Here is a 24391-nt window from a genome sequence, read left to right on the forward strand (position 1 = left end):
ATCGCATGTCTCTCTGCAGAGTGGTTTAAGATCTGCAGGGCGTCATGAATGTCTCTTCCAGTTGTTTCCATCACTGTCCATAGGACCAGAGTCCAAATGTATGTAGAATAGACATTCAAACATACCAGTTGGTTTTGTCGTTTGTCAACATGGGTCTCAGCTATCGTGAAAGCTGCAGGCCTCGTCAGCACTCTAGTTTTATGGCCTCTACCAACCCCCATCACCTCACTTCAGGCCTCCTTGTCCTGTGGGGGATACATATCCTCCATTGTCCATCCTCTGCAGGAAAACCCTCTGTGGAAAGGGTGCTGGATCCAGTTATCTTACTGCTGTTATGATCCCAGCAGTCTTCAGTGTGCCATCGTATGCACAGTACAGTGACACAGCATTAGGTGATGTCCATAGCAAACTGCTGTCATCACCACCATCGCTTCTGGTTCCTGTGCTTCTCACAGAATCATGATGCCATCCTTGAACTCCCCCTGCTCTGTAGGTGGAGCTTGGCACGCTCCCCTCATCCTTCAGGTGCCCGTCTGTCGTCCACAATCTCCTCTGTTGGCCTCTGGAAAGCCCCCTTGGCACAGCTCTCATTCCAACGCAGCTTTGTGGTCCTTGCTGTGGCTCCAAAGTCTGATCTCATGATGGGCCCCAAACAGCTCAACCTTTGACCTCAACCACTGCCTGGACTGTCAGCTATGCCTGGAATGGGTTTGCTTCTCACTGGGCCTCTGAAGATTTCTCAGGAGATTCCTTTCAGCAATACTTTAACTGCTGCACCTGTATTTCCTTGCTAGGAGGAAAAACCTCTACTTGGAAAGCATGTAAACCATCATCAAACCACATTCTTTAGTTCAGTGAGCTTCATCTATGGACCATCAAAGCCTCATCTAAACATAAATGCACCACTTGCATAGGTTTAATACCCGTAACTGAACTGTTAATCACACAAATCACACAAAAATCATAAAAACATAGTTTAGAAAACATAAAAAAGATAGTTTCATGTAACTCTGTAATTCTGGACCCCTCCTCTTGACGCATGGACACTCCCATGAGTCAACTCATCAAACCTAGATTCCTGTCTGAAAGAAAAAAGTTAGCTAGATCATGTCCCAGGCAACATCAGGGTGTCTCCCCCTCTGGAGCAGCACCACCCCGGACCTATAATCCTGCAACAAAAGATGTTAGTGTGTTTTGCATATTAAGTTTGCTTAAAACCTGGCTCCGCTAGGAGCCTGCATGCACACCATCATGGCCTGGAAAACAAGATCTAGAAGTAAAATCAACCTTCACGCTTATAAACAATTGTATCATAAGAGTAATAGAGTATGCAGCATCAACAGGACAAGTATCATGTGCAGGTTTTCTCAAATCAGTAAACTACAATTATTGGCATAATTTGCCTCAGACATGGATCATCCCATGTACTCAGTTAACATTAATGTAATCGGTGACTTCCCTTAAGCAAAGTCACTCCACTTAGCTATCACTAGGAGCTCAGTAGTGGCCAGCTAATGAGCCCCATATTAAACTATTCCATAAACACTGCATCTCTCATTTGCTTTCTCATGTTACTTGTCCGTCTCTGCTGAATCCTCTACATGCACACTTAGAAAAAACAAACATTAGCAACACACATGGATAATCCTGGAGGTCAGGCACAAGTTGACAGGTTCCAGAGGTGCTGTAAAAAGACCATAAAGTTAGCCATCCATAGCTGTGGAAAGAAGTGACACTAGTTTCAACACAGGGAATGTTTCGCATGTTATTCACATCGTCAAAGTAACCTTTAACATTTTCCCAACAACACAGTGTAACAGTATCACCACTCATAAACTGTAAACACAGTTTTCCTCACACATGAACACAGAAATCCTGTCGTAGAAAAACATTAACCATTAGTGTGTCCTGCTGTAACTCACATAATCAAACACATGATTAACTCTCTCCTGTAGAAAAGAAATATAAATGTTAACGCTGCGCACAAGCCCATGAATAACACCCCTGATAGATTCATACACACAGAAAGTGGCATTTAAAAGGTTAAATCGTCATGCAACCTCGAATGTTGTTGTCATCTTTCTGCTCCAATAAAGAGAAACACACATAAATTCATCCACCCTTTTGTCAGGCGGGGGTTAACTTCACACAGTGATGTCAGTCAGTCTGTCAGCTTCTGTCCACTTTTACCAGTCAGTCAGGTTTCTTTCTTTTCTCTCTTCCACTCATTCATGCATGCATTCATTCATTCTTTCTTTGCTAATAGTGGGACATATCGTCGTATTTAGTGTCCACATTCAGCAAAATGACGTCATTTCAAAAAGAAAAAAGAACTTTAGATGGATTATCTCGGTGAATCCTTTTTGGCAGGGACTTGTTTTCGGATTGTCCCAAATAAGTGACTTTCTCCTGAGCCCATTTTAATGGAGAAGCTCACTTGCAACAATTTTTTTTGACGACGTGTCCTATAGCGTTTCTGTTCCAGTCATGCAGATCTGCTCATACAGAGATTATCAAACAAAACTTTCAGTGCACTGTGAAAGTATCAAAATAAAAAGACCTCGTTAAGTCATGACACACGCTCCTCATCTCAGGAGGGTAAATCATACCATTAGCATGATTTATCAAACCATCATACTAATTGGCAGGCTCAACTTCACAACAAAAGAAAAATCATCAGCTAGATTAACTTCAAACCAACCATCAGCCGCACAACACACAACATAAGCCTAATGTCTTATTAGCTATGAATTTAATCTGTACTTTTTACTCATTTAGGCCACAGATTTTATTAAGTTTTCCTTTTTACCCATCATCATAAAACATGTGACATGTCATCAGGTATTTCACAAAAGAAGTTTGTTCTTATGTGTTCAGAGTTGTGTATCTGGGTGCAGGATTCACTCGCACATCACAACAGGAAACTCAGTGTTTTAGAGTCTCCACTCTAACAAACTCCAACACATCTCATTCACTCGTGCTAGAATTCAATCACCTTTCATTAATCTAAGAACCATCAACTAATTTGCATATCAGCTATTAACCCACTAAGATGGCAGGACAACAGAAATGCATGTTCAAAATGTTATCTTATCACAAAAATAGAATTTTCCCTCATACAGTAAAATATTTTGTGCTGCATCAATCAGGCAGAAAGCATCTCCCAATTTACTATATTAACAACTAAATTTATTGTCCGATCACTGGTTGGTCAACCCAGAATCTTTTTTTTTTTCCCACAAGAATTAAACTGTTGTCCTGCAACCTAGAGAGTTAGTTTTCAGCATTGGATAAATTCAGCATTTGATAACAAGTGTCTGCTAAATTGACACCATTTTAACACTGATGAGAGATAACAAGCTGATCTTCATTGCATGTGTGTTTGTTATTAGGCAGGTTTAATCAATGTCTGTGGAGCTGCATCTCCAGCAGGGCATGTTCTTAAAGCTGCCTTTCCTACACACTTCTCTGCTATTATTTGATCATTTTGTAACTGATGTGCTATGAGTCCACTGATCTTTGCATCACACGAGGTGACTTGGACAAGATGATAAACAGACTCACATGCTCAAGATGCTGTCTAATCTTCATGAGCTCTCTTGTATTTGTGTTAGTAGGGTTAATGCATGTTCTGCTTGTGTGTGTGATTTTGTATATGTTTCTTTTTGCAGTGTTTCAGACTCTTTCACAATTTTCCAACTTAAGCAGTCAGGTTTCTTTTCCCCAGGTTGGCTAACCCAAATTTTGATTTCCCACATTAAACAACAGCATTCCTCTGTGTTCTCACCTCCTCTCACTCTGTTGTCCTCTCCCACTTCAACAGTCCAACAGCCAGCAGTTCTTCTTCAGCTTTGTCCTGTTCCACTGTCTCTTTTTGCCATTTTCTCCAAAGGTGGCAAATGTCAAACTCCAACAGTCTCCTCAGTTCTCCTCAAAAGTCCTTTTCACAAGCACAGTGACTTTGCAGCTTGTTGGAAACATTCATCAATCAGTCAGGATGATGGGTTTGCTCTTCTTCTCCACTGCTGTTTGTCCACACTGCTGCTGCTTGCTGGGTCTCTTTGCTCAGGACTTTGCTGCTGTCTCTTTATCTGCCATGTTATTGCTCTTTGGAACTGCATTCCTTGTCTTCAGGGAGGAGTGAGAGCTCGCTTGTGAGGTTGAGGCACACATGGTGCTGTAAATAAGTTAGCCAAAAATTGCAGAAATTGGCCTGAATGTTTCCAATGATGTCAAACTATAACTTTATTCCGACTGCTGCATGTGGAAAACTGATCCAGGTCTGCTTTTCATCTTAAAGTAACAAAACTAAGACATTTTCCATTATTATCAGTACTGCTTAACCAACACACATCTCTCTCTCTGCCACGTCTCTCTCGTGAACTCTCCTTTCTTAAAAGCAGAAATTACATTGTAGTTGTTTCTTGGCTGATAGACACAAAACCTTTTTCCTATAATTACTTTTCATCTACAATGTAAATTTTGTCTCTTTTTTTACTATTTTTTCTTTACACTAGCTGGTGACCTGCAGAATCACCGCTCTCACAATTGGAGACAATTACTTTTACACAGCGCACACACACACTGCAACGTCAGACACATTCACACTCACTTTTTCATCTGCATAAATAAATCATATGGCTGATGATATGTGCCATGGTGATCCATAAGTATGATCACAAGTTTATTTAATTATTTTTCAACCCAACAAAACAAATAAACAAAAACATGATGCTGATGCTATGAACACTCTACACACATAAGTCAAGATGCAGGAAAACTGCTGCGCATCTGAAAGATGAAGCTGAACTCACGGATACGCTACATACTCGAGTTATCATAGTTCTGTTTCGCTCTCTTTGATGAGTTCTCAGCCAACTCTCGATCTGATAATGTGTAGCTTGTTCATCAGCTCAAAAGAGACAGCAACGCAACCTCACACAGTGGTTGTGTGCTTCGCCCACAGTGGCAAAGACTTGCACTTTAAGCTTCTCCATCATGTAGTTTTCAGCCGTTTCATACAGGGTTCAGCATATTAGTTGTTTTCATAGGTGTGCTCTATATCTCAACAATGGCTCATAATAAGACGACAGTCTTTCAAACAGGTCAAGTGCCTCTATGCACGTCATTAGTTTAAATATTTGCCTATTTTACTTCAGCTCATATGTCATTGTACTGAATTTGAGCAACCCTAAGATTAATGCAGATTACTTTTAACTGGTTAAATTAATGGTCAGGAGCACAGGCTGTTGTTGATCAGGGCAATCTAAAGAATCATCTAAACATTTTGTGTCAGCAAGGGGTGGGGGAAAGCCATTCACCAGAGCATATCTTAACTGCTGCTGATGTGGGCTGGCCTTCTCCACACGCTCTTCAAGGCTGCTGTGTTTCCTGAAAACTTCTAACATTTGAATCTCTTCCATTTATAAGCCTGCGATTAACCGCACGGCTCAGGTCCGCGTGAAACCCGCGCGACCGTGCTCGCGTGAACCCGCGCAGCTAAGGAGCCGTCACTCTCTTTTTAAATACTTTGCGCTGCCAGGAGCGAAGTCCAGTCCAGTCAAACTCTGACGCACTCTTGGTTGCTTAGGAACCCATGATAACAACAACAGTCGGCATCACAGACCACGTGTTCTACTCTGCACTCACTCACACAAACACACTCAACACAACAACAACAACACAAAATAGGCCTATTGTCCAGCACAGTCTGGACTCCGCGGAACTTCTCAACGCCTCACAAAGTGGCGGAGGACTCACTACAGTACCTCACAAAGTGGCCTGTACCTATCGCTCCACAAAGTAGCGAAAAACACCGTACTTAGCCCCACAAAGTGGCCTGTACCTATCGCTAGCGAACTTCTCAACGCCTCACAAAGTGGCTAAGGGTCAACACACTCACACGGTTATAGAGTCGGGCTCTAGGAACTTACTTGGTGTTGCTTAGTGTGTAATATCAGCCTCAGATCCCGCCGATCGTCATTCGTCGAGGAGAGAAAACAGACAGCTAATCCACCGACCCGATGACAAATTCTCACGTCTCGCTGACGTCAAGGTTCTCTCCTTGGTGAATGCCGACTCCAGGGCTCCGGCTCCGAAGGACCAATTAATGATAGGTTTGTAGCTTAACCCTATTCACTGGAACGTTGAAGACAATGTAATTACACAGTAAGCAAGACACGAGTAGGCAAAGTTCTTTATGTTTCACGTGCACGGGAGAGAACCGGACAGGCGCCGTTCCTTCGCTTGACCCCAGTTGCTCTCGTCCGCTCCCCCGTAACACTGCTCTTTTATTGTGGTTACATGAATATGCATAGGTTCATTAACATATAACATCTTACATACCTTGTGTGTGTGTGTGTGTGTGTGTGTGTGTGTGTGTGTGTGTGTGTGTGTGTGTGTGTGTGTGTGGTCAAGATGTGACCCCAGGAAGACTCCCCAAAGCCGTCCATCTAAACAAAAGGCACTTATGCTTAACCAGATACAGAGTAGGTGTCCTCCTATACCATAAAACAATAAGATAAGGCACGGCCTCTCCCATGCTCCCAGGATGTGGGTGTGAAAGCCAGAGTGCTCTGGAATGCACACAAAGTTTGCAGACTATTAAGGATCAAACCTCTACCAATCTACAACTAATTATAAACTCTAAGCGTATATAAGTAGATATTTCTAAGCATAAATGACAATCAACAATACAAAACCTAACAGACACCCCTGAGTACAGAGCCCGAACAGTTCTGCCCTCCGGCTGTGTGAGGCCTTTTACAACGTGTGACGCCGTGGCGTGACCGTACGTCGATCACTTGGACGTCTTAAAGTCTCTGAGGACTGACTCGATGCTGGAGGCAGACGCAGCTCCATCAGAGGGACTGCAGCTTGTGAAACTTCATGCTCGGTGCTGCAGTTGCTGCTCAGGCGTAGCTCGGTCGAAGCAGCGCCTCTGTGAACATTACTGTGCTTCAGCCCTGCGCTCATGTTCACATGAGACAGGAAGTCGAAGCTGTCTGTTGTTATTGTGTCATTCTCTGTTCTATATCAGTCAGTGTGTCACTTAATGCTTACTTTGACCAGCACGGCAAGAAGGACGACATATTTTAGAGGTAAAAGTATCATGAAGACTCTGGAGACAGCAACGTGGGTTTATCCTTTTCTCAGCAACCCCCCCACATAACACCGTGGGAGTAATCTCATACAGCGCCTGAAGTCTTCACCTGTGAAAGGGCATTCTCATTTTCTGTTGCAGTGACGTGCGGTGAATTTACAGAAAGGGAAGCAGAGGAGCTGACAGCCCACCCACAAACACAGAGAAAGCTTCCACTGCTGAGCACACCTACAGACAGCTGGACCAGACGGAAACACGCTGGCTCTCATCAGCAGCGCTTTTATATTGTAGGTTTGAAGTATCAACAGAATCACCCTGTACCACGTATGATGTCACACACCTCATTAGGATTTACAAAAAACAAACCTCATAACAAGGATCGGGAAAGGAAGTGAGCGTGAGCGTCAGCGGCCACGTCAACAACAAGTTGTCCAGTCGGCAGCAAACACGTGTCCTCTAATCCTCCCGTGATTTTCTGATAAGTGAATTGCCCAAAGACAGACCTGAATCCATTCCGGCGCCTCCACCATCACAGGTCACAGTGGAGCAAATCAAACGCAGACGACATGATGACACGTTTGGGAAATGGGGAGAGCTTAAATGAACACATTTTAGTAACAGATCTAGAGTATTGTTGATCTGCCATGGGGCAGATAAGATAAGATAAGATAAGATGACCTTTATTAGTCCCACAGGTGGGAAATTTGTTTTGTTACAGCAAAAGTGCAGAGTTAGGTAGCAGAAATTAGAAAACACTGGAATGCAATAAAATAAAATACTATATACAATAGAATAAAATACAATAGAATATAATAATATATACAATAGAATAAAATAGAAATACAAATGCTATATACAACTGAGTAACAGAGGTAAAATCCCTCTTTTTTAACAGTAAAAGAGGGATTTGTGAGTACAAGAAAATAATTATTATAATATGATGTGTTAAATTTGTTTAGATCACAGGAATAAGGATTGGTCTGTGTTTTAGTTTGGCTTAGCTGTAGGCCTGAGAGTGTGTGTAATTGTTTAGAGAGAAAGGAATTTATGGACACTGGGGGTCTGCCTGCCATAAAAGGAGACAGGAAGCTACAGTTGGGGGTTGCTGATGCTGATGCTTGTACCTTTAATAAAACTCATAATTGTTATAAACTTAGAAGTAGGTTTGTAGGAGACTCTCCACATGCTTATCTGTAAATGTAAAACAACAAGAGGCCAATGGCCCAGTGGATGCAGAGTGGGGGTCTCAGTGTTTGTAATATGTTAACTCTGTTTTCTATGTTGTGTAGAGGAATTTGGTGTAGCTTGGGTGAGGCAATTACTTTTATGACCCCCAGGAAGTCACGTAGACACACACACACACAGTGCTTAAACTGTTACACTCACACATCCACACGCACACTCACTCACGTGCACTCACACATACACACAGGTACGCGCATACATTCACTCACGTGCTCGTGCATACACACACACAGACACAGAGTTTGCAGCACACCATGGGGGTTTTATGATGGGGTCACTTCTATAAAGCTGGCTGTAACTAACAAAGAGGTGGAGGATTTTGCAGAGGGACACCGGCCTTGCACATCTCCCCTTCTAGAAGATGCATGCTTAAATAAAGATGAATAAAGGTTTGGTGAAATGACTACTGAGTTCCGGTGCCGTCTCTGGATGCCCAAGGAATAAAAAAGAACCGGGGTGAAACTGATTTCGCAACAATAAAGTTATTGTCAATAGAAAATTGTATTGTTTTAGTCAGTATAAGGTTTTAACGATATAAGTTTGCTTGTGATAGAATGCTGCATGATGATCATTTCCTTGCTTAGAACTGATTGTTCTTTTCATTGTTCAGGACTGATTCTTCTTCATAACACGTGTTCTGATATTTGTATCTGAGTCTTCTCACAGCGATAGTAAGAAGAATAACAAGCAGTTCTGACCTCGAACACACACACACACACACACACAACACACACACACACAGACACACTCACACACACACAATCACATACGCATATGCTCACGTCAAATGTATTCATTTTTCTTGTGTATAAATAAAGACAAGTGCAAGAGCAGAGCGCGCATCACAGGGCCCCCACTCTGGTGTGAGCGTTCTGTGATCGCCCTTGTATACATGTAAATGCTGCAGCGTCTGTGTGTGTTTCTCCTCTTAGACTCTCAGCTGAAGAAGTGTCTTTAGAATAAATCTCTTGACATTTATTTTGGTCCTTCGAGCCGGATCAGAAATATCAGAACTGTTATCTGTGACTCTGTTCCAGGATCCAGCACTGATTCCTGACGCCGTGGGAAGCCAGCACCGAAGTCTGTGCACAGCCCTCTTAGACGAGGCCGAAAGACCTGGGACGCTAAAATTCGGGTCCAGGCCAGTGTTTTTATTCTGGTCCACGGCGGTGGGATTCAGTCTGGCGATCCGAACCACCAGTGAGACGTCTGAGGGTGAGAGAAACACTATTTTGGTTAGGATTCGCCGAAATGAACCGAATTGGATTTAGGTTTTAGAAGTAGCCGTAATTACTTCATAACAAATTAAAATAGGTTAGGATTCGCCAAAATGAACCGAATTAGACTTAGGTTTTAGAAGTAGCCGTAATTACTTCTTAACAAATTGTAGAAGCGCGCAAATGTCTATGTGTGTATGTGTCTAGAAGTAAGTTGATTTTACAGCACAATACGCTGCTGAACTACTTCTATTTTATTTTGTTTTCTTTGCTGAGGCTCACGTACTGGTGACATTGGAGAACGGTTGGGCTTCGTCTCGTAACACTGATACTGCTTGACCTTTAGGGTCAAGTCGAAGGCCGTATCAGTAACCACTCTGAAGTCGAGCGTGCCAGTGACGGCCCAGCAAAATCTTTAAAAATGGGGAATAAACAAGCAAAATTAACACCTGATGAGGGATGGTTAGACAAACAACAAGCCGGAGCAGGAATAATCCAAAAGAAGGAGAGAGGAATGGAGAGGAAGACAGGCGACAAAGAGTAAAAGCATTAACAAACAAAGAAGACAGTGACTCAGAACAGGATAGCAGCTCAGGTGAAGAGAATAGTTCAGATCAGGAAGAACATAATAATCCCTCACCAAGTGAAAAATTCAAGATCAAAGTAGAAGTTTAAAAAGTGCTGGAAACAGACCCGACTGAATGCATATAGATACAAGAGGAATAAAGTAAAATAAACAAAAGGCTAAATTAAATTGGAGCCTAACTGTAATGTATTCAAACTGATAATAGCAAGGATAACAACCTGTAAACTGGTATTAACAATGACACATAGTTAGGATGAAGACCATGCCCAGCATGAATAGCATTCATGAATGTAATGAATGAAAGCAGATAATTCACACAAACACATATTAAATGAAATAGAGAGATGCATAAGGTATATTAAGGTTGTGTCATTGCTCAGCCAGTGTGTGAAAAGGTAAATGTCTCCAGCTTGGGAGGGGGTGAAACTGCAGATCACCCCCAGCCCATGGTGGATACAAAATAAAATATAAATAAAATATTGTAATATGCTATTGCTGTTATATAAAGATAATAGCATTGATAATGAAATAATATTAATATGAAGAGGCACCTCAGTCAGTTATGATGTGAGGTGGATAATTGTTAGAAGTAGTCTGCATCAAGCTTAAGGTTGCTCAAATTCAGTACAATGACATATGAGATGAGGAAAATAAAGAAAATATCTAAACGAATTAAGTGCATAGAGGCACTTGACCTGATTGAAAACCTGTCATCCTAGATGAGATATTGCTGAAATATAGAGCACACCTATACTAACAACTAATAAGCCAAAACCTGTATACAATAGCTAAAGCTACAAAATTGAGAAGCTGAATTAAATATGTGGTCACTGCTAAGCTAATGAGCAGGTTACACATTTTTTACAGCAGGAGCTACATAAGAACACATCAGAGGGAGGGAAACAGCTATTAAGGCTCAAACATGCAGCTGTCTGTGGGCTCAGTTTTTTTCCCTCACACTTCTGATTTGTCTTTGGCAGCAGCCTTTTTGCATCCTGACTCGTGTGTAAAACGTTGATACCATCAGCAACTTGTTTTTGTTTTGTTTTGTTTTTTGTTTTGTTTTGTTGGTTTGAAAATTAATTAAATTTGTGATCACACTCAGGGATCACAGTGACACATAATGATTAGGCATATGATTTACTAATGCAGATGTAATAAGTTTATTCTAAAATCCAAGGAGAACAAACAAGAACAACATCTTCAGTTGTTCTCTGTGTAATGTGCTGCATTTTGTTTTTTGTTTTTTGTTTTGACGTGTTGCTTGAGTGAGGAGTACTGTGACTTCTGTAGTAGCTCTCACCATGCGACCTTGATGATGATAAGTTCAGAGCCAGCTGAGAGCTGGGTTGTTTACTTTGTTTTAGGTGATAAGGCAGAAAAGTTCAAACTTAGTTTCTTGTCCTGAAAAAAACAATAAAAATACAAAAACAAAGGGGGTTTGAGTTTCTCAGCCAAGAACAACTACAATTTCATTTTCTGTTTTTGAGAAAGGAGAATTTAAAATAATAATAATAATAATACTAATAATGAGCAAACAAGGAGTGATGTTTTGTTTAAGTGGTGAATAAAGCTAATACTGGAAAGTATCATTTGGTACATGATCTACGAGCAATAAATGAAATCAAGTCACCCCAAAAGAACAATGGTTCTCAGTTATAGATTTATCAAACGCCTTTTTCTCAGTGCCTTTACATCCTAACTCAGAGCATCTGTTTGGCTTCACTTTTGAGGGACGGAGATACACCTACACTAGGTTACCTCAGGGTTTTCAAAACAGCCCCACTCTCTATGCAGAAGCTTTAAAGAAATCAATGATGTCCTGCCTCCTGCCAGCAGGAGGACAGTTTCTACTTTACGTAGATGACATTTTAGTGACTGGCCACACAGAGGAAGGGTGTAAACAAAATACTATGGCTGTGTTACGTCACCTAGCAGGACAAGGCCACAAAGTGTCTCTGAATAAACTCCAATTATGGAGACCTGAAGTAACATACTTAGGGTACACCCTCTCAGGTGAAGGCAGAAATACAGTGGCTTGCAAAAGTATTCGGCCCCCTTAAACTTTTCCATATTTTGTCACATTACAGCCACAAACATGAATCAATTTTATTGGAATTCCACGTGAAAGACCAACACAAAGTGGTGTACACGTGAGAAGTGGAACAAAAATCATACATGATTCCAAACATTTTTTACAAATAAATAACTGAAAAGTGGGGTGTGCGTAATTATTCAGCCCCCTGAGTCAATACCTTGTAGAACCACCTTTTGCTGCAATTCCAGCTGCCAGTCTTTTAGGGTTTGTCTCTACCAGCTTTGCACATCTAGAGACTGAAATTCTTGCCCATTCTTCTTTGCAAAACAGCTCCAGCTCAGTCAGATTAGATGGACAGGGTTGAACAGCAGTTGTCAGATCTTGCCACAGATTCTCGATTGGATTTAGACACCAGACAGGTCAGGGATAAAGTTATTGAGAAATTTAAAGCAGGCTTAGGCTACAAAAAGATTTTCCAAGCCTTGAACATCCCATGGAGCACTGTTCAAGCAATCATTCAGAAATGGAACGAGTATGGCACAACTGTAAACCTACCAAGACAAGGCCGTCCACCTAAACTCACAGGCCGAACAATAAGAGCGCTGATCAGAAATGCAGCCAAGAGGCCCATGGTGACTCTGGACGAGCTGCAGAGATCTACAGCTCAGGTGGGGGAATCTGTCCGTAGGACAACTATTAGTCGTGCACTGCACAAAGTTGGCCTTTATGGAAGAGTGGCAAGAAGAAAGCCATTGTTAACAGAAAACCATAAGAAGTCCCGTTTGCAGTTTGCCACAAGCCATGTGGGGGACACAGCAAACATGTGGAAGAAGGTGCTCTGGTCAGATGAGACCAAAATGTAACTTTTTGGCCAAAATGCAAAACGCTATGTGTGGCGGAAAACTAACACTGCACATCACTCTGAACACACCATCCCCACTGTCAAATATGGTGGTGGCAGCATCATGCTCTGGGGGTGCTTCTCTTCAGCAGGGACAGGGAAGCTGGTCAGAGTTGATGGGAAGATGGATGGAGCCAAATACAGGGCAATCTTGGAAGAAAACCTCTTGGAGTCTGCAAAAGACTTGAGACTGGGGCGGAGGTTCACCTTCCAGCAGGACAACGACCCTAAACATAAAGCCAGGGCAACAATGGAATGGTTTAAAACAAAACATATCCATGTGTTAGAATGGCCCAGTCAAAGTCCAGATCTAAATCCAATCGAGAATCTGTGGCAAGATCTGAAAACTGCTGTTCACAAACGCTGTCCATCTAATCTGACTGAGCTGGAGCTGTTTTGCAAAGAAGAATGGGCAAGGATTTCAGTCTCTAGATGTGCAAAGCTGGTAGAGACATACCCTAAAAGACTGGCAGCTGGAATTGCAGCAAAAGGTGGTTCTACAAAGTATTGACTCAGGGGGCTGAATAATTACGCACACCCCACTTTTCAGTTATTTATTTGTAAAAAATGTTTGGAATCATGTATGATTTTCGTTCCACTTCTCACGTGTACACCACTTTGTATTGGTCTTTCACGTGGAATTCCAATAAAATTGATTCATGTTTGTGGCTGTAATGTGACAAAATGTGGAAAAGTTTAAGGGGGCCGAATACTTTTGCAAGCCACTGTATACTAAACAAAAGAAAAGAAGCCATACAAAATGCGCCACAGCCACAAAACTAAGCATTTACATTCTTTCTAACTCCCAGTGAGCCTGAGTTATGACCTTGGCCCACTGTTTTTCTGCTCCCGTGCAATGTGCTCTGTTGTCTCTACAATGGAAAAAAAAAAAAAAAAAAAAAAAAAGGGCCCTGACTCTCTGAACACAATAGTCTCTTTATAACTCAGCAGTATGAAATGTCATGAAATAGTCTAACTCACTCACAGTAAATCAGCAGTATAGGATAATACCAACCTATCTAATTAATCTAATGATTTTCACATTCTTTTAACTCAGAAGTATGATGCAAACTAAAACTACATACTGATTACACAAGAAGTCTGATGTGGCCTACAGCGGTGTCATGATTCACTCATTTTGATTACAGGTATAATGTAATATATAGCAGCATAATAATCTCACAGCTGCTAATAGCACATTTGCCTTTTTGTAACACACATGAGAGAAAGGCAACTGTTAAGAAAATGCCCTTCTGGGTGAGACAGGCCCAGAGGCCCTGCATGCAAGCATACTAACACACATGAAGAACAATGAAGAACAGCTTACACTATAGCACACACTATATACATGCACCTCTATATCTCTCATTGGTGTTAAAGCAGGAAAAACTTAACAGAGTTTTTTTATCAAATGCTGAACTTATCCACCGCTGACATTTAACTCTTCAGCTTGACAATAGGTGAAACGTTTGTGAAAACAGAGAAGCATAAATAAAGACAGAGAGAGCCTGGTATGACCAAGCAGTAATCAGACAATAAATTTAGTTGGTAATACAATAAATTGTGGAATGCTTTCTGTTTGATTGATGCAAAACAAGTAATTTAATGTATGAAGGAAATTCTCTTTTGTGATAATATTTTGAACGTGCATTTCTGTTGACCTATCAACTTAGTGCATTCTGATATGCAAATTAGTTGATTGATACTAGATTCGAAGGAATGACTGGATTATAAATAAATGAATAAAATGTAACAACGGTTGAAATTAGTTTCTTATTTCTAGTGTGTGGAGGAAGATTTTATCATGGCACACATCTGTTTACATGGGAGAAAACTCGTCATGTGATACGACGTTTAGCAATATGCTTCTGATGTTCAGCACATCAGAAGGATGACTCTGAAATTAGAAAGGGAAACAATTTTGCTGACAAAGCTGAAAAAACAGCAGCAGCCAAAAAAAACACAGTTTTATTAACAACTCGTGAAAATCAGACCATTCGACTGTCTGTACTGCAGGACGAACAAAAAGCAGCACCACCTAGAGAACAGAAAACAATGGCTAAAACACAGAGCAGTACTAGACACTGATGACATATTGAAAATAGCAGGAAAGCCCATTCTTCCCAAATCATTACACAAAACAGCCGCTCTAGTGAGCCATAGTTTTGAGCCATGGCTCATCAGGAGGGGTGATCCAAGGAATGGTCCTTATTAGAAACCGACAATTTTACACTATTAATTTTGAAACTTCAGCAAAAGAATATGTGAAAACATGTATGACCTGCCAAAAACACAATAGCCAAGGTAACTTAGGGCCAAAAAGAGGACATTTTCCTACACCACCTCACCCATTTCATACAATTCACATGGACTTCATTGAATTGAATGAGTGACAGGGTTCAAAATACGCTCTAGTAATTATAGATGTTTTCTCAAAATGGCCAGAAATCTACCCAGTGAAAAAAGCAGGCACAATCTCAGTTGCAAAGTGTCTATGCAACCATTTCATTCCAATTTATGGTATTCCTGCTCTGATAAGATCAGATAATGGAACCCATTTTGTAAATGACGTGATCAGCAAAGTAAAACACCATTGTGCCTACCATCCGCAGAGTGCGGGGTTAGTGGAGAGAACAAATGGCACTATAAAACAAAGGCTCAGGAAAACAATGGAAGAAACTGGCAGGCCGTGGCCAGAATGTGTAGGCCTAGTCAAAATGTGGATGAGAATAACACAAGGAAATAACAAACTGTCCCCATTTGAAATCATACATGGGCGACCTTTTCCATTGCCAGTTATTAGCGAGCCACTAGATAAGTCAATCCGTGAAACCACTCTGGCAGATTGGATGACTCAATTGTTGACAAACAGAGAAGTCGTTTTGAACAATAAACTGCCGCAAGACTCTTTTTCACCTATTTCCTGCAGGTTGAAGCCAGGTGATTGGATCCTTGTCCGAGTACTCCAGAGGAAAAATTGGAGCTCGCCCCGCTGGGAAGGTCCCTACCAAGTGCTCATCACCACTCCAACTGCCTGCAAAATAGCAGAGAGACCCTCCTGGATACATCAGAGCCACTGCAAAAAGGTTGAGGTCCCAGGAAACCCCGGCACCCCCAAGACAGCACATTAGGGAAATCCCGCCCACACTTGGTTGCTTCAGTGGTGAGGGGGGAGTGCTGATTGGGCCCCCGTCGGGTAAGCTCGCACTTCAACCTCCAGCCTCTGATCAACTCTAGGGCAACCAAGTGCGAGGTGTGACGTACCTGTGTGCAACCATGGGAAGGTGGACCCTCTTGGTTACCTTGACTACGACGCTCACCCTTACAGGACCCCAGCTGACGCCAACAACAGCTGAACCACGAGGCAGACAGAGAAGATGGACGCACGACAACTCTCACCTAAGAGATATGACGCAAGACCACATACACCCTTGGATGAACAATGCCTGGTACCGCTACATCCACGACAGGACCAGAGCAGAATCGGAAAATACAGACTGTTATGTCTGCTCTTATATGCCCAGCACATCAACACATCCCACTTTTTATGGAAACTACATGAATAAAACACAAGCCAAGTGCGCTGCCAGCTTTGCGGGCATTGGCTATCAACATAAGAAAATCATCATTGATGAGACAAGCTCTATCATCTATTCGCTTAACCTTCTTAGTATCTTTCAGGGACCACCCCGACACGAGGTAATCATCGTCGAAAACGCTGGACTTGACAACGGAATGTGTGACCGGCTCTTCTGGATCAACTTCAACGTGACGAATCGGAACACGTCCATTCACTTCCCAGTGTTCTTGGACCAAACCCCAGGGAAGAACCACTCCATGTGCTACCGACAAGACAACGGTAACAGACCCCTAGGCAACACCACCAACTGTAACCAAACCGCAGCCAATGGAGAGGGCGCACCTGTAAACACGTCCGCGCCCAGCAACGGCACCTACTGGGTGCAGGGAATGGCCTGGCTGTGTGGACAACGTGCCTACTTCATACTGCCACCCGGATGGACGGGCACCTGTGCCCCAATCTTCATCTCAGACCACACCTTCAGGATGTCAGCTGTAAATGACTCTCAGACTACAAGACGACGACGAGACGTCTCCACACTACAACCACATGACCCCATCTATGGCAGTGATGTGCCAGAGGAATTTAAGCTTTGGACCACCGGACAAAAGGTTCTCCACTCACTGTTTCCATGGGTGGGCACCGGAAAGAACATGTTAAGAATTGAAACTTTGGACTACCGCTTTGGACTGTTCCTGAATGCCTCGTGCAAAATCAACAATCAACAAAATGAAGAGATTGATGCCCTGCGCATAACTGTGATGCAACACCAAGTCGCACTGGACATGATTCTGGCTGAAAAAGGAGGACTTTGCGTCCTCTTCAACAACACCTGCTGCACTTACATACCAGACAATGTACACTCATCAAACATGACTGATGCCCTGAACGCCTTGAGACAGATCCAGCAGGCCCAAAGTCAGGACTATGTGAGTAATACAAGTGACTGGTTTTCTTGGTTTTACACTGGCTCCTGGCTACAGGTGCTAAAGAGACTACTCATCGGAGTTGGAGTATTTTTACTTTTATTTTGTGTTTTTTTAACATGTATCCTGCCATGTCTAAAACTCATGATTAACCGCATAATCGTTTCCACTGTAGCTGCATACATAGCCGTGACAAATGATGATGATGACCCTGACCTGTTGGAATGTGAAGACTTTGCGTGATTAATGATGATGTGACAGAAAATGTGCAACAAGATGTTACGTACTGATATCTCACTTAAAGGTTATACTGACAACAGGAGGGAATGTCAATAGAAAATTGTATTGTTTTAGTCAGTATAAGGTTTTAACGATATAAGTTTGCTTGTGATAGAATGCTGCATGATGATCATTTCCTTGCTTAGAACTGATTGTTCTTTTCATTGTTCAGGACTGATTCTTCTTCATAACACGTGTTCTGATATTTGTATCTGAGTCTTCTCACAGCGATAGTAAGAAGAATAACAAGCAGTTCTGACCTCGAACACACACACACACACACACACAACACACACACACACAGACACACTCACACACACACAATCACATACGCATATGCTCACGTCAAATGTATTCATTTTTCTTGTGTATAAATAAAGACAAGTGCAAGAGCAGAGCGCGCATCACAGGGCCCCCACTCTGGTGTGAGCGTTCTGTGATCGCCCTTGTATACATGTAAATGCTGCAGCGTCTGTGTATGTTTCTCCTCTTAGACTCTCAGCTGAAGAAGTGTCTTTAGAATAAATCTCTTGACATTTATATACAACTATTTATCTAAAAGTCAATGCATCCCACAGGTTTTTGTACAAACATTTAAAACTACTGAAACTACAATGAGAGAACAAGCAGGTGTCACAATAAGATGCCGCACAAATTATTTGTGTCAGTGAACAAAATTAGTTAGTGGCCACAAGACAGAGGAGAACAGCACAGGGACAAACCTGCAGGCCTGACAGCAGGAGGTGTATCACTGCTCCTGTTTCCACCTGGATACAGTGTTTACACTGCAGTCTGCCTTTGTCTCATTCATTAGTGCCCTCACTGACACACAACAACCACTACACAACACATTAACTACACAAGGCAATAGCTCGCTCAGTGCTTTTAAATTATTTGTTCTACTAAGTGAGAAAAGTTTACATCAATTCATGTTGGCAATAAAAGAGCAGGGGCACAAGGGTCTACAGGTCAATGAAACTGACGATGCTCTTACTGCTTTGTGCTTGTTTTCATGTTACTGTAGAAAGTAACATGAAATATATATATATATATATATATATATATATATATATATATATATACATATATATATATATATATATAAATACATAAGGAGGAGGAAGGACAGGAAGGATCCTGTCTATCCCATCTATCCCGCAATATACGCTGAATTCTGGAAACTCTCCTTATCAATCTTGCACCTTCCGCAATGGGTTGCTCGCGTACAAACAGACAGGACATGGCTGCGACAGACTTCCCAAATCCACCTTCGCTTTTATAGCCGTGGTCTCTCATCTTGATTACACGAAGTAATTTACTATTACTACTCTAAAATTGAATTACATCTGAAATAATCAAATACATGTAATAGAATGATTACTAGTACATTTCCCTTTTATTAGGAAATGACCTGTATGTATCTGTATGCAATCAATAAAAGAATCAAATACTGCATTATCTTTAGTTACATTGATAATATTTATTTATGGAGAAACAGTGGTGAAATATCGCTGTTGCTTTCGTGTAAATGCAGCGGACATACCTGAGTGGCCGCGATCTAATCCTGTTTACATAAAGTAAGCCTGCTCCCAAGCAGGTTTACGCTTACGGATCTGTTGCTATGACAGCAAGTCCCGGATGGGCTTCGGAGAACCGAACGATCCAAGATCACGCGAAATCGTCAACAATCAAATCCGGCCAACTTACTTAGCGAGGTACGAAGAACGGACCCCAGGCCTCGAGGGCCGAAGTCCTGCAGGTGTCGTTGAATAAATCACAGCTGATTTAAACGGCTAAATGACATCCTCAGCATGTCTTAAAGTTCTCCAGAGGTCTGGTAATGAACTAATCATGTGATTCAGGTGTGCTGACCTGTGGGATGCCAGCCATCGAGGCCTGGAGTTCCACACTGTACAAATGTTAATGGACTGATTCTTATATCGCACTTTTCTTCTTGACATGCAGACTGGGATCAAACCATCAACCTTCTGGTTAGTAGATCACCTGCTCGACCCCCTGAGCTACAGCCAGCCTGGACGCAGTGGAGGCTGCGCTTGTTTTACAACAGTTTGGCTCATTAGGACTGGAGCCACTTTAATGACAGCGTTTGTGTGTTGGAGTCTTTTTTATGTAACTATCTGACCACATGTGGTCAAAAAACCAAAATCAAAACCAGCACGGGACCAAACTACTCTTCAAACAGAATCCATCTTTATCCAAATGCAGCTGATATTTCCATTTAGGGAGCGTCACACTTTGATCCTGTTTGAATGGAAGCTGCATGCGGCCTTTTCATGAATCTCCAGATTTGAACAATTCCAGAAAAAAGCGACGAGACTGTCGGAGCTTCACCTTAAGTAATACGTACGTTTTGTTCTGTTTGTGGGTTTTAACACTGATGTGTGCTGTCCTGCTGGCAGCAGGCAGGTGAGCGGTGGGTTTCTGTAAGCTGGTGTTGCTGAAAGTAGCCTGCACAGAAAGCGAGGCCCAGAACAGCCCGTGTGACCCCACCCGGCTCTGCCATCAACACGTCCTTCATCCTGGGCCGTGTGTGGTTCACGGTCTGCACCGCCATGTGCCACTGCATGAGCTGGAAAATTCAAAAAGACAAACAAGCTGCAAAAAAGACAAAAACGTCTTTTCTTCAACCCCGAAAGTGTTTTTTGACACCTTTCATGTTCCCATAGCGACGTAACAACTGTTGCTTCACACTTTCAACCACATCCTGTGGCCACAAGGTGGTTAAACACATACCAACATGAACTGAAACACACACTCACACACACACAGTCACACACTCGTTTTCATGTCTTACTGAGGACATTTAATTGACATAATGCCTAACCATGAAAATAAACCAAACTGTAACCCTGACACTAAAACCACACTTTTATTTTTGTAAATAAATAAATGTTGATGTTGTGCGATGGGATTGTGTGCCTCAATTTTATTTATAATGTGCCAAATCACTACAACAGACGGCTCAAGACAATACCGTCCAGAGCAAGGATCTTGTTAGACAGTGTTTCTAAGATTTTTACACCCCGTTACAATAACCTCAGTTTAACCAATAAAAGTGGGTATCATTTGCATAGCAGTGAAAAGCCTTTAATAAATCCCAAGCCTCACTTGAATACATACGTAACAAGCGTTAAGAATTACCTAGTTTGCATTTTTATTAATTAATTGATTGATTGGGAATTAAAAATAATACAATAAAGACAACACACTAGTTCTCATGAATTCTTTATTAGGTTTTTTCATGTAGGATTAAATTGACAGCTTGTAAAGGTGAAGCGACAAGGTCCATCCTACCTGTGTCAGAAAAGAGCCAAAGTTAGAGCTGCTTACATTTAATCATTTGTCGGTAACCTATGTGAAAAGAGAATTTGTAAAAGTAGTCACCTGTCCCGGTTGCTTCTTGCAGGATGTAGAAGCAGCTCAATCGCCTGCTTAAGAGCTCCTGGAGCAGACCAGTGTGCCGGGTTAGGGGAGTATGGTTAGATAGTAATGGTTGAAGCATATGCTATTGATTTGTTTATAGTACGTATTTTGGAAATATGTATATGTTTGTTACACGCTCTAATGTTATTGTACGTTAATGCTTTCATTTTGATTAGTTAACACCCATACTCGGGCTAGTCCGGATGCTCACCCGAATAGGTAGAGTATAAAAGGAAGCCATTTTGTTTTTTTAGTGGGTTGTGCTGTTAATACGTGCCTTCTATAACAAAGTGCCAGTCTCGCGTCATATTATTGGAAGGAACCTATGACCGCCGGTCAAAACTGACAGAGGGCCTAGGTTGTGATCTCGGTGAAGAGGTAGATACGCAGAGACAACATGAGTATTAGAGGGCGTGGCTTGAAGAAATGAGACTGGATATATTACTTCAGAAAATAAAAATACATCGCAAGAACATAACTTTAAAAATTGTGTTTTGGGGGGATGTGAAATAAATAAAAAAGCTTGCAGCCTCAAAACAGAAGCTGTATCCAAACAGCCTTTAATAAATCCCAAACTTTACTTGAATACATACAACAAGCGTTAAGAATTACGTCTTCAGCATCTACAGTGAGGTCACACACACACACACACAAAAAAAAAAAAGTAGAAAAACTGATTTCATTACACTAGTTGAGCAATGAAAAATCATGCAACCACTCAACTAATCTTAAAGGCTCAGAAAAGAAAAAGTTTATGACAAAGTTAAATGTATTAAGTCTGTCAAAACTAAAAACAAAACTACGATAAAACAGAAAAGGAAACACAAATTGTCCTTGCTTTTTCCAAAAACGGTGAAAATGGTTGTGAAGAGCCCCATACCCTTTGTCGTAATGATAACGAGTGAAAAACTAAGAATTTGTAAAATAAGAGTTCATCTGTACAAAACAGGCAGACAAACTACTGCGATCATTCTGTCTCTACACAGCCATCTCCTCAGAATCCGTTTTACTCTCAACTTCCTGCAACAACGCGTCAGGTTTGCCTTGCTTTGACCCCACAACAGAGGCTATAATGTTTTCTAGGTGAGGATTTCCCTTCGCTTCCTCCTCAACTCTTTCCAACACCTCCCCATACCCATCTTTCTTCAGATTATCCACAAAGTTTTCAAATATAGTGAGCAGAGGAAAGGCGTACTCAATCACATACTCGCTAAGATTCAGAAACCCGTAGAAAAACCCGCCACTGTGCAGACCAAACACTCGTCCGTCGACATCGAAAACCGGGGAGCCGGAAGAGCCGTGGTACATGAGAGTGTTGTAGGTGACGTAGATATTTTCATACGGGTCGTTTTTGATCTGCTGATTAATTTCACAAAGACAGCAAAATTCCTCGCAGTCTTCTAAATTTTCATTATTCTCTCGCCTCTCTTTCTCCACGACCCACGTAGGACTCATTTTTTTCACTCCTCCTCCCGGGTGTCCGACGACACAGGCCTCGCCGTCTGAAGGTACAGGCCCAAATCTCTTAAGGAGCCCCGGCGGCACTTTCTCTGTTTCAAGCTTAAGTATGACATAATCTAACTTATCGTTGCCGACGAACACCTTAGCGCTGAGGTTGTTCCTGTCTGACTCTTGGTCTTCAAAGTTAAAGACCACGGTAACGTTTATAAATTCACGCCAGTTAGGTGTGTTTGATTTAACCCAGTAGTCGAATAAGTGGGCGTTGGTCAAGACAAAGTCGTCAAATAGCACAAAGCCTGTGCCTCGCTTTATGAAGGAACCAGATATGAGACAAACTGACTCGCTCAGTTCGAGCAGCAACACAAGACTGCGAATTTCAGTAAAAGGCTGTCGGCTCTTTCCAAAGATCTCCTTCCTGTATTTCAGTGCTTCCTGAAAAGAATTTTTAGGGAATCTACTCTCCATCCATCGTTTCAGAGGCGGATACTGCTGACAAAGTAGATCGTAAACCTCCTTACGGTCAATGCTGCTGCCCGTTTCTTTGATTGCCATTTTTAGACTCAATCCGTTCTGTCGTGCTACATCTAAGACCGATGTCATTCCGCCGCTGCGCTTTGCATTATTTGATGCGTGTGGAGGTTTCTGCTGCCCTGGGATGGCTACATCCGTATCTGCTCCCTGTGGAAAACATATCTGGAATTTCTTATTGTCCAGACAATCGATTATGTCTGTGCACTCAGTCTTACGTTCGTCGTCGATGTTAACCAGCTCAAAGTAGCCCAGGTCATCGACGAAGCGACCGTCTCTTTTCACAGCCTCGGCCGCAGTTATTCCCTTCTCCCCGTAAACACAAAGATACTCGAACTGTTTTAAAGCATCATTTTTTAAAAAACTTTTCTCTTTTTTGGCATTTAGTCCTCCCTTTGTACCGATGTAAAAGACAGAATAGCAATCTCTCGCCTTAACCATCTTCTTATTTTGACTGAAAGGCCTCCGTGCAAGCTTGAACATGTTGCGTGTGCCGTCTGAACTGGATTTCAGTCTGGACTGATGTCCGTGTGGGTCCTGCAGGAAATCAGAGTTGGAAAAGTTGTTAGTGTAGCAAAAACCAAAATGTATTGCATTTTGTTCATAATCTCTTTAAAGTCATGATCGTTTTTTTTTTTTTGTTTGTTTTTTTGTTATCGCTTTCACTGGTGTGGGTCTGCACAGTTAAAAAAACTGATTTACATTTATCGTTTATTACTTTTATCGGACATCATCCGATCTCATTTATGCACATTTAAGAAATAACGTGGAAAATATCCTTTTGTTTGCATTTGGAGACTCGGCGTTTGAACCGTCCCAAATATCTGGACCAGGGAACCGACTCCTCAAACCGGTAAAAAGGTCAAGGACACAGTTACACGATCGCTAAACTAACCTGTTTTTTGAAGAAAACCATATAAGCATGAGCCCTGGAATCTCGGTTTAGCACTACACATTACTTTTCTTATGTCTACTATACAGGAGTTGCTGCTGCTCACACTCTGAGTTGCACTAATGTGTCTGTCAGCTGTCCCAAATGGAATGTCAGGCCGCACTCACCTCCTGACCTTATGTGCACGAGCCC

The 24391-nt window shown here is 41.9% G+C and overlaps 1 protein-coding gene across 1 annotated transcript; it reads right to left on the reverse strand.

Annotated features, from left to right (window-relative positions):
* Nucleotides 1-22296: 22296 nt before the first annotated feature.
* Nucleotides 22297-23790, reverse strand: LOC134617157 (serine protease FAM111A-like). The gene has a single exon (XM_063462353.1). It carries the CDS (start codon nt 23788-23790, stop codon nt 22297-22299), a length of 1494 nt encoding a protein of 497 aa, XP_063318423.1.
* Nucleotides 23791-24391: the final 601 nt, after the last annotated feature.

Source organism: Pelmatolapia mariae, linkage group LG18 (assembly GCF_036321145.2).
Source record: "Pelmatolapia mariae isolate MD_Pm_ZW linkage group LG18, Pm_UMD_F_2, whole genome shotgun sequence".
In the NCBI taxonomy this organism is placed as follows: Eukaryota; Metazoa; Chordata; class Actinopteri; order Cichliformes; family Cichlidae; genus Pelmatolapia; species Pelmatolapia mariae.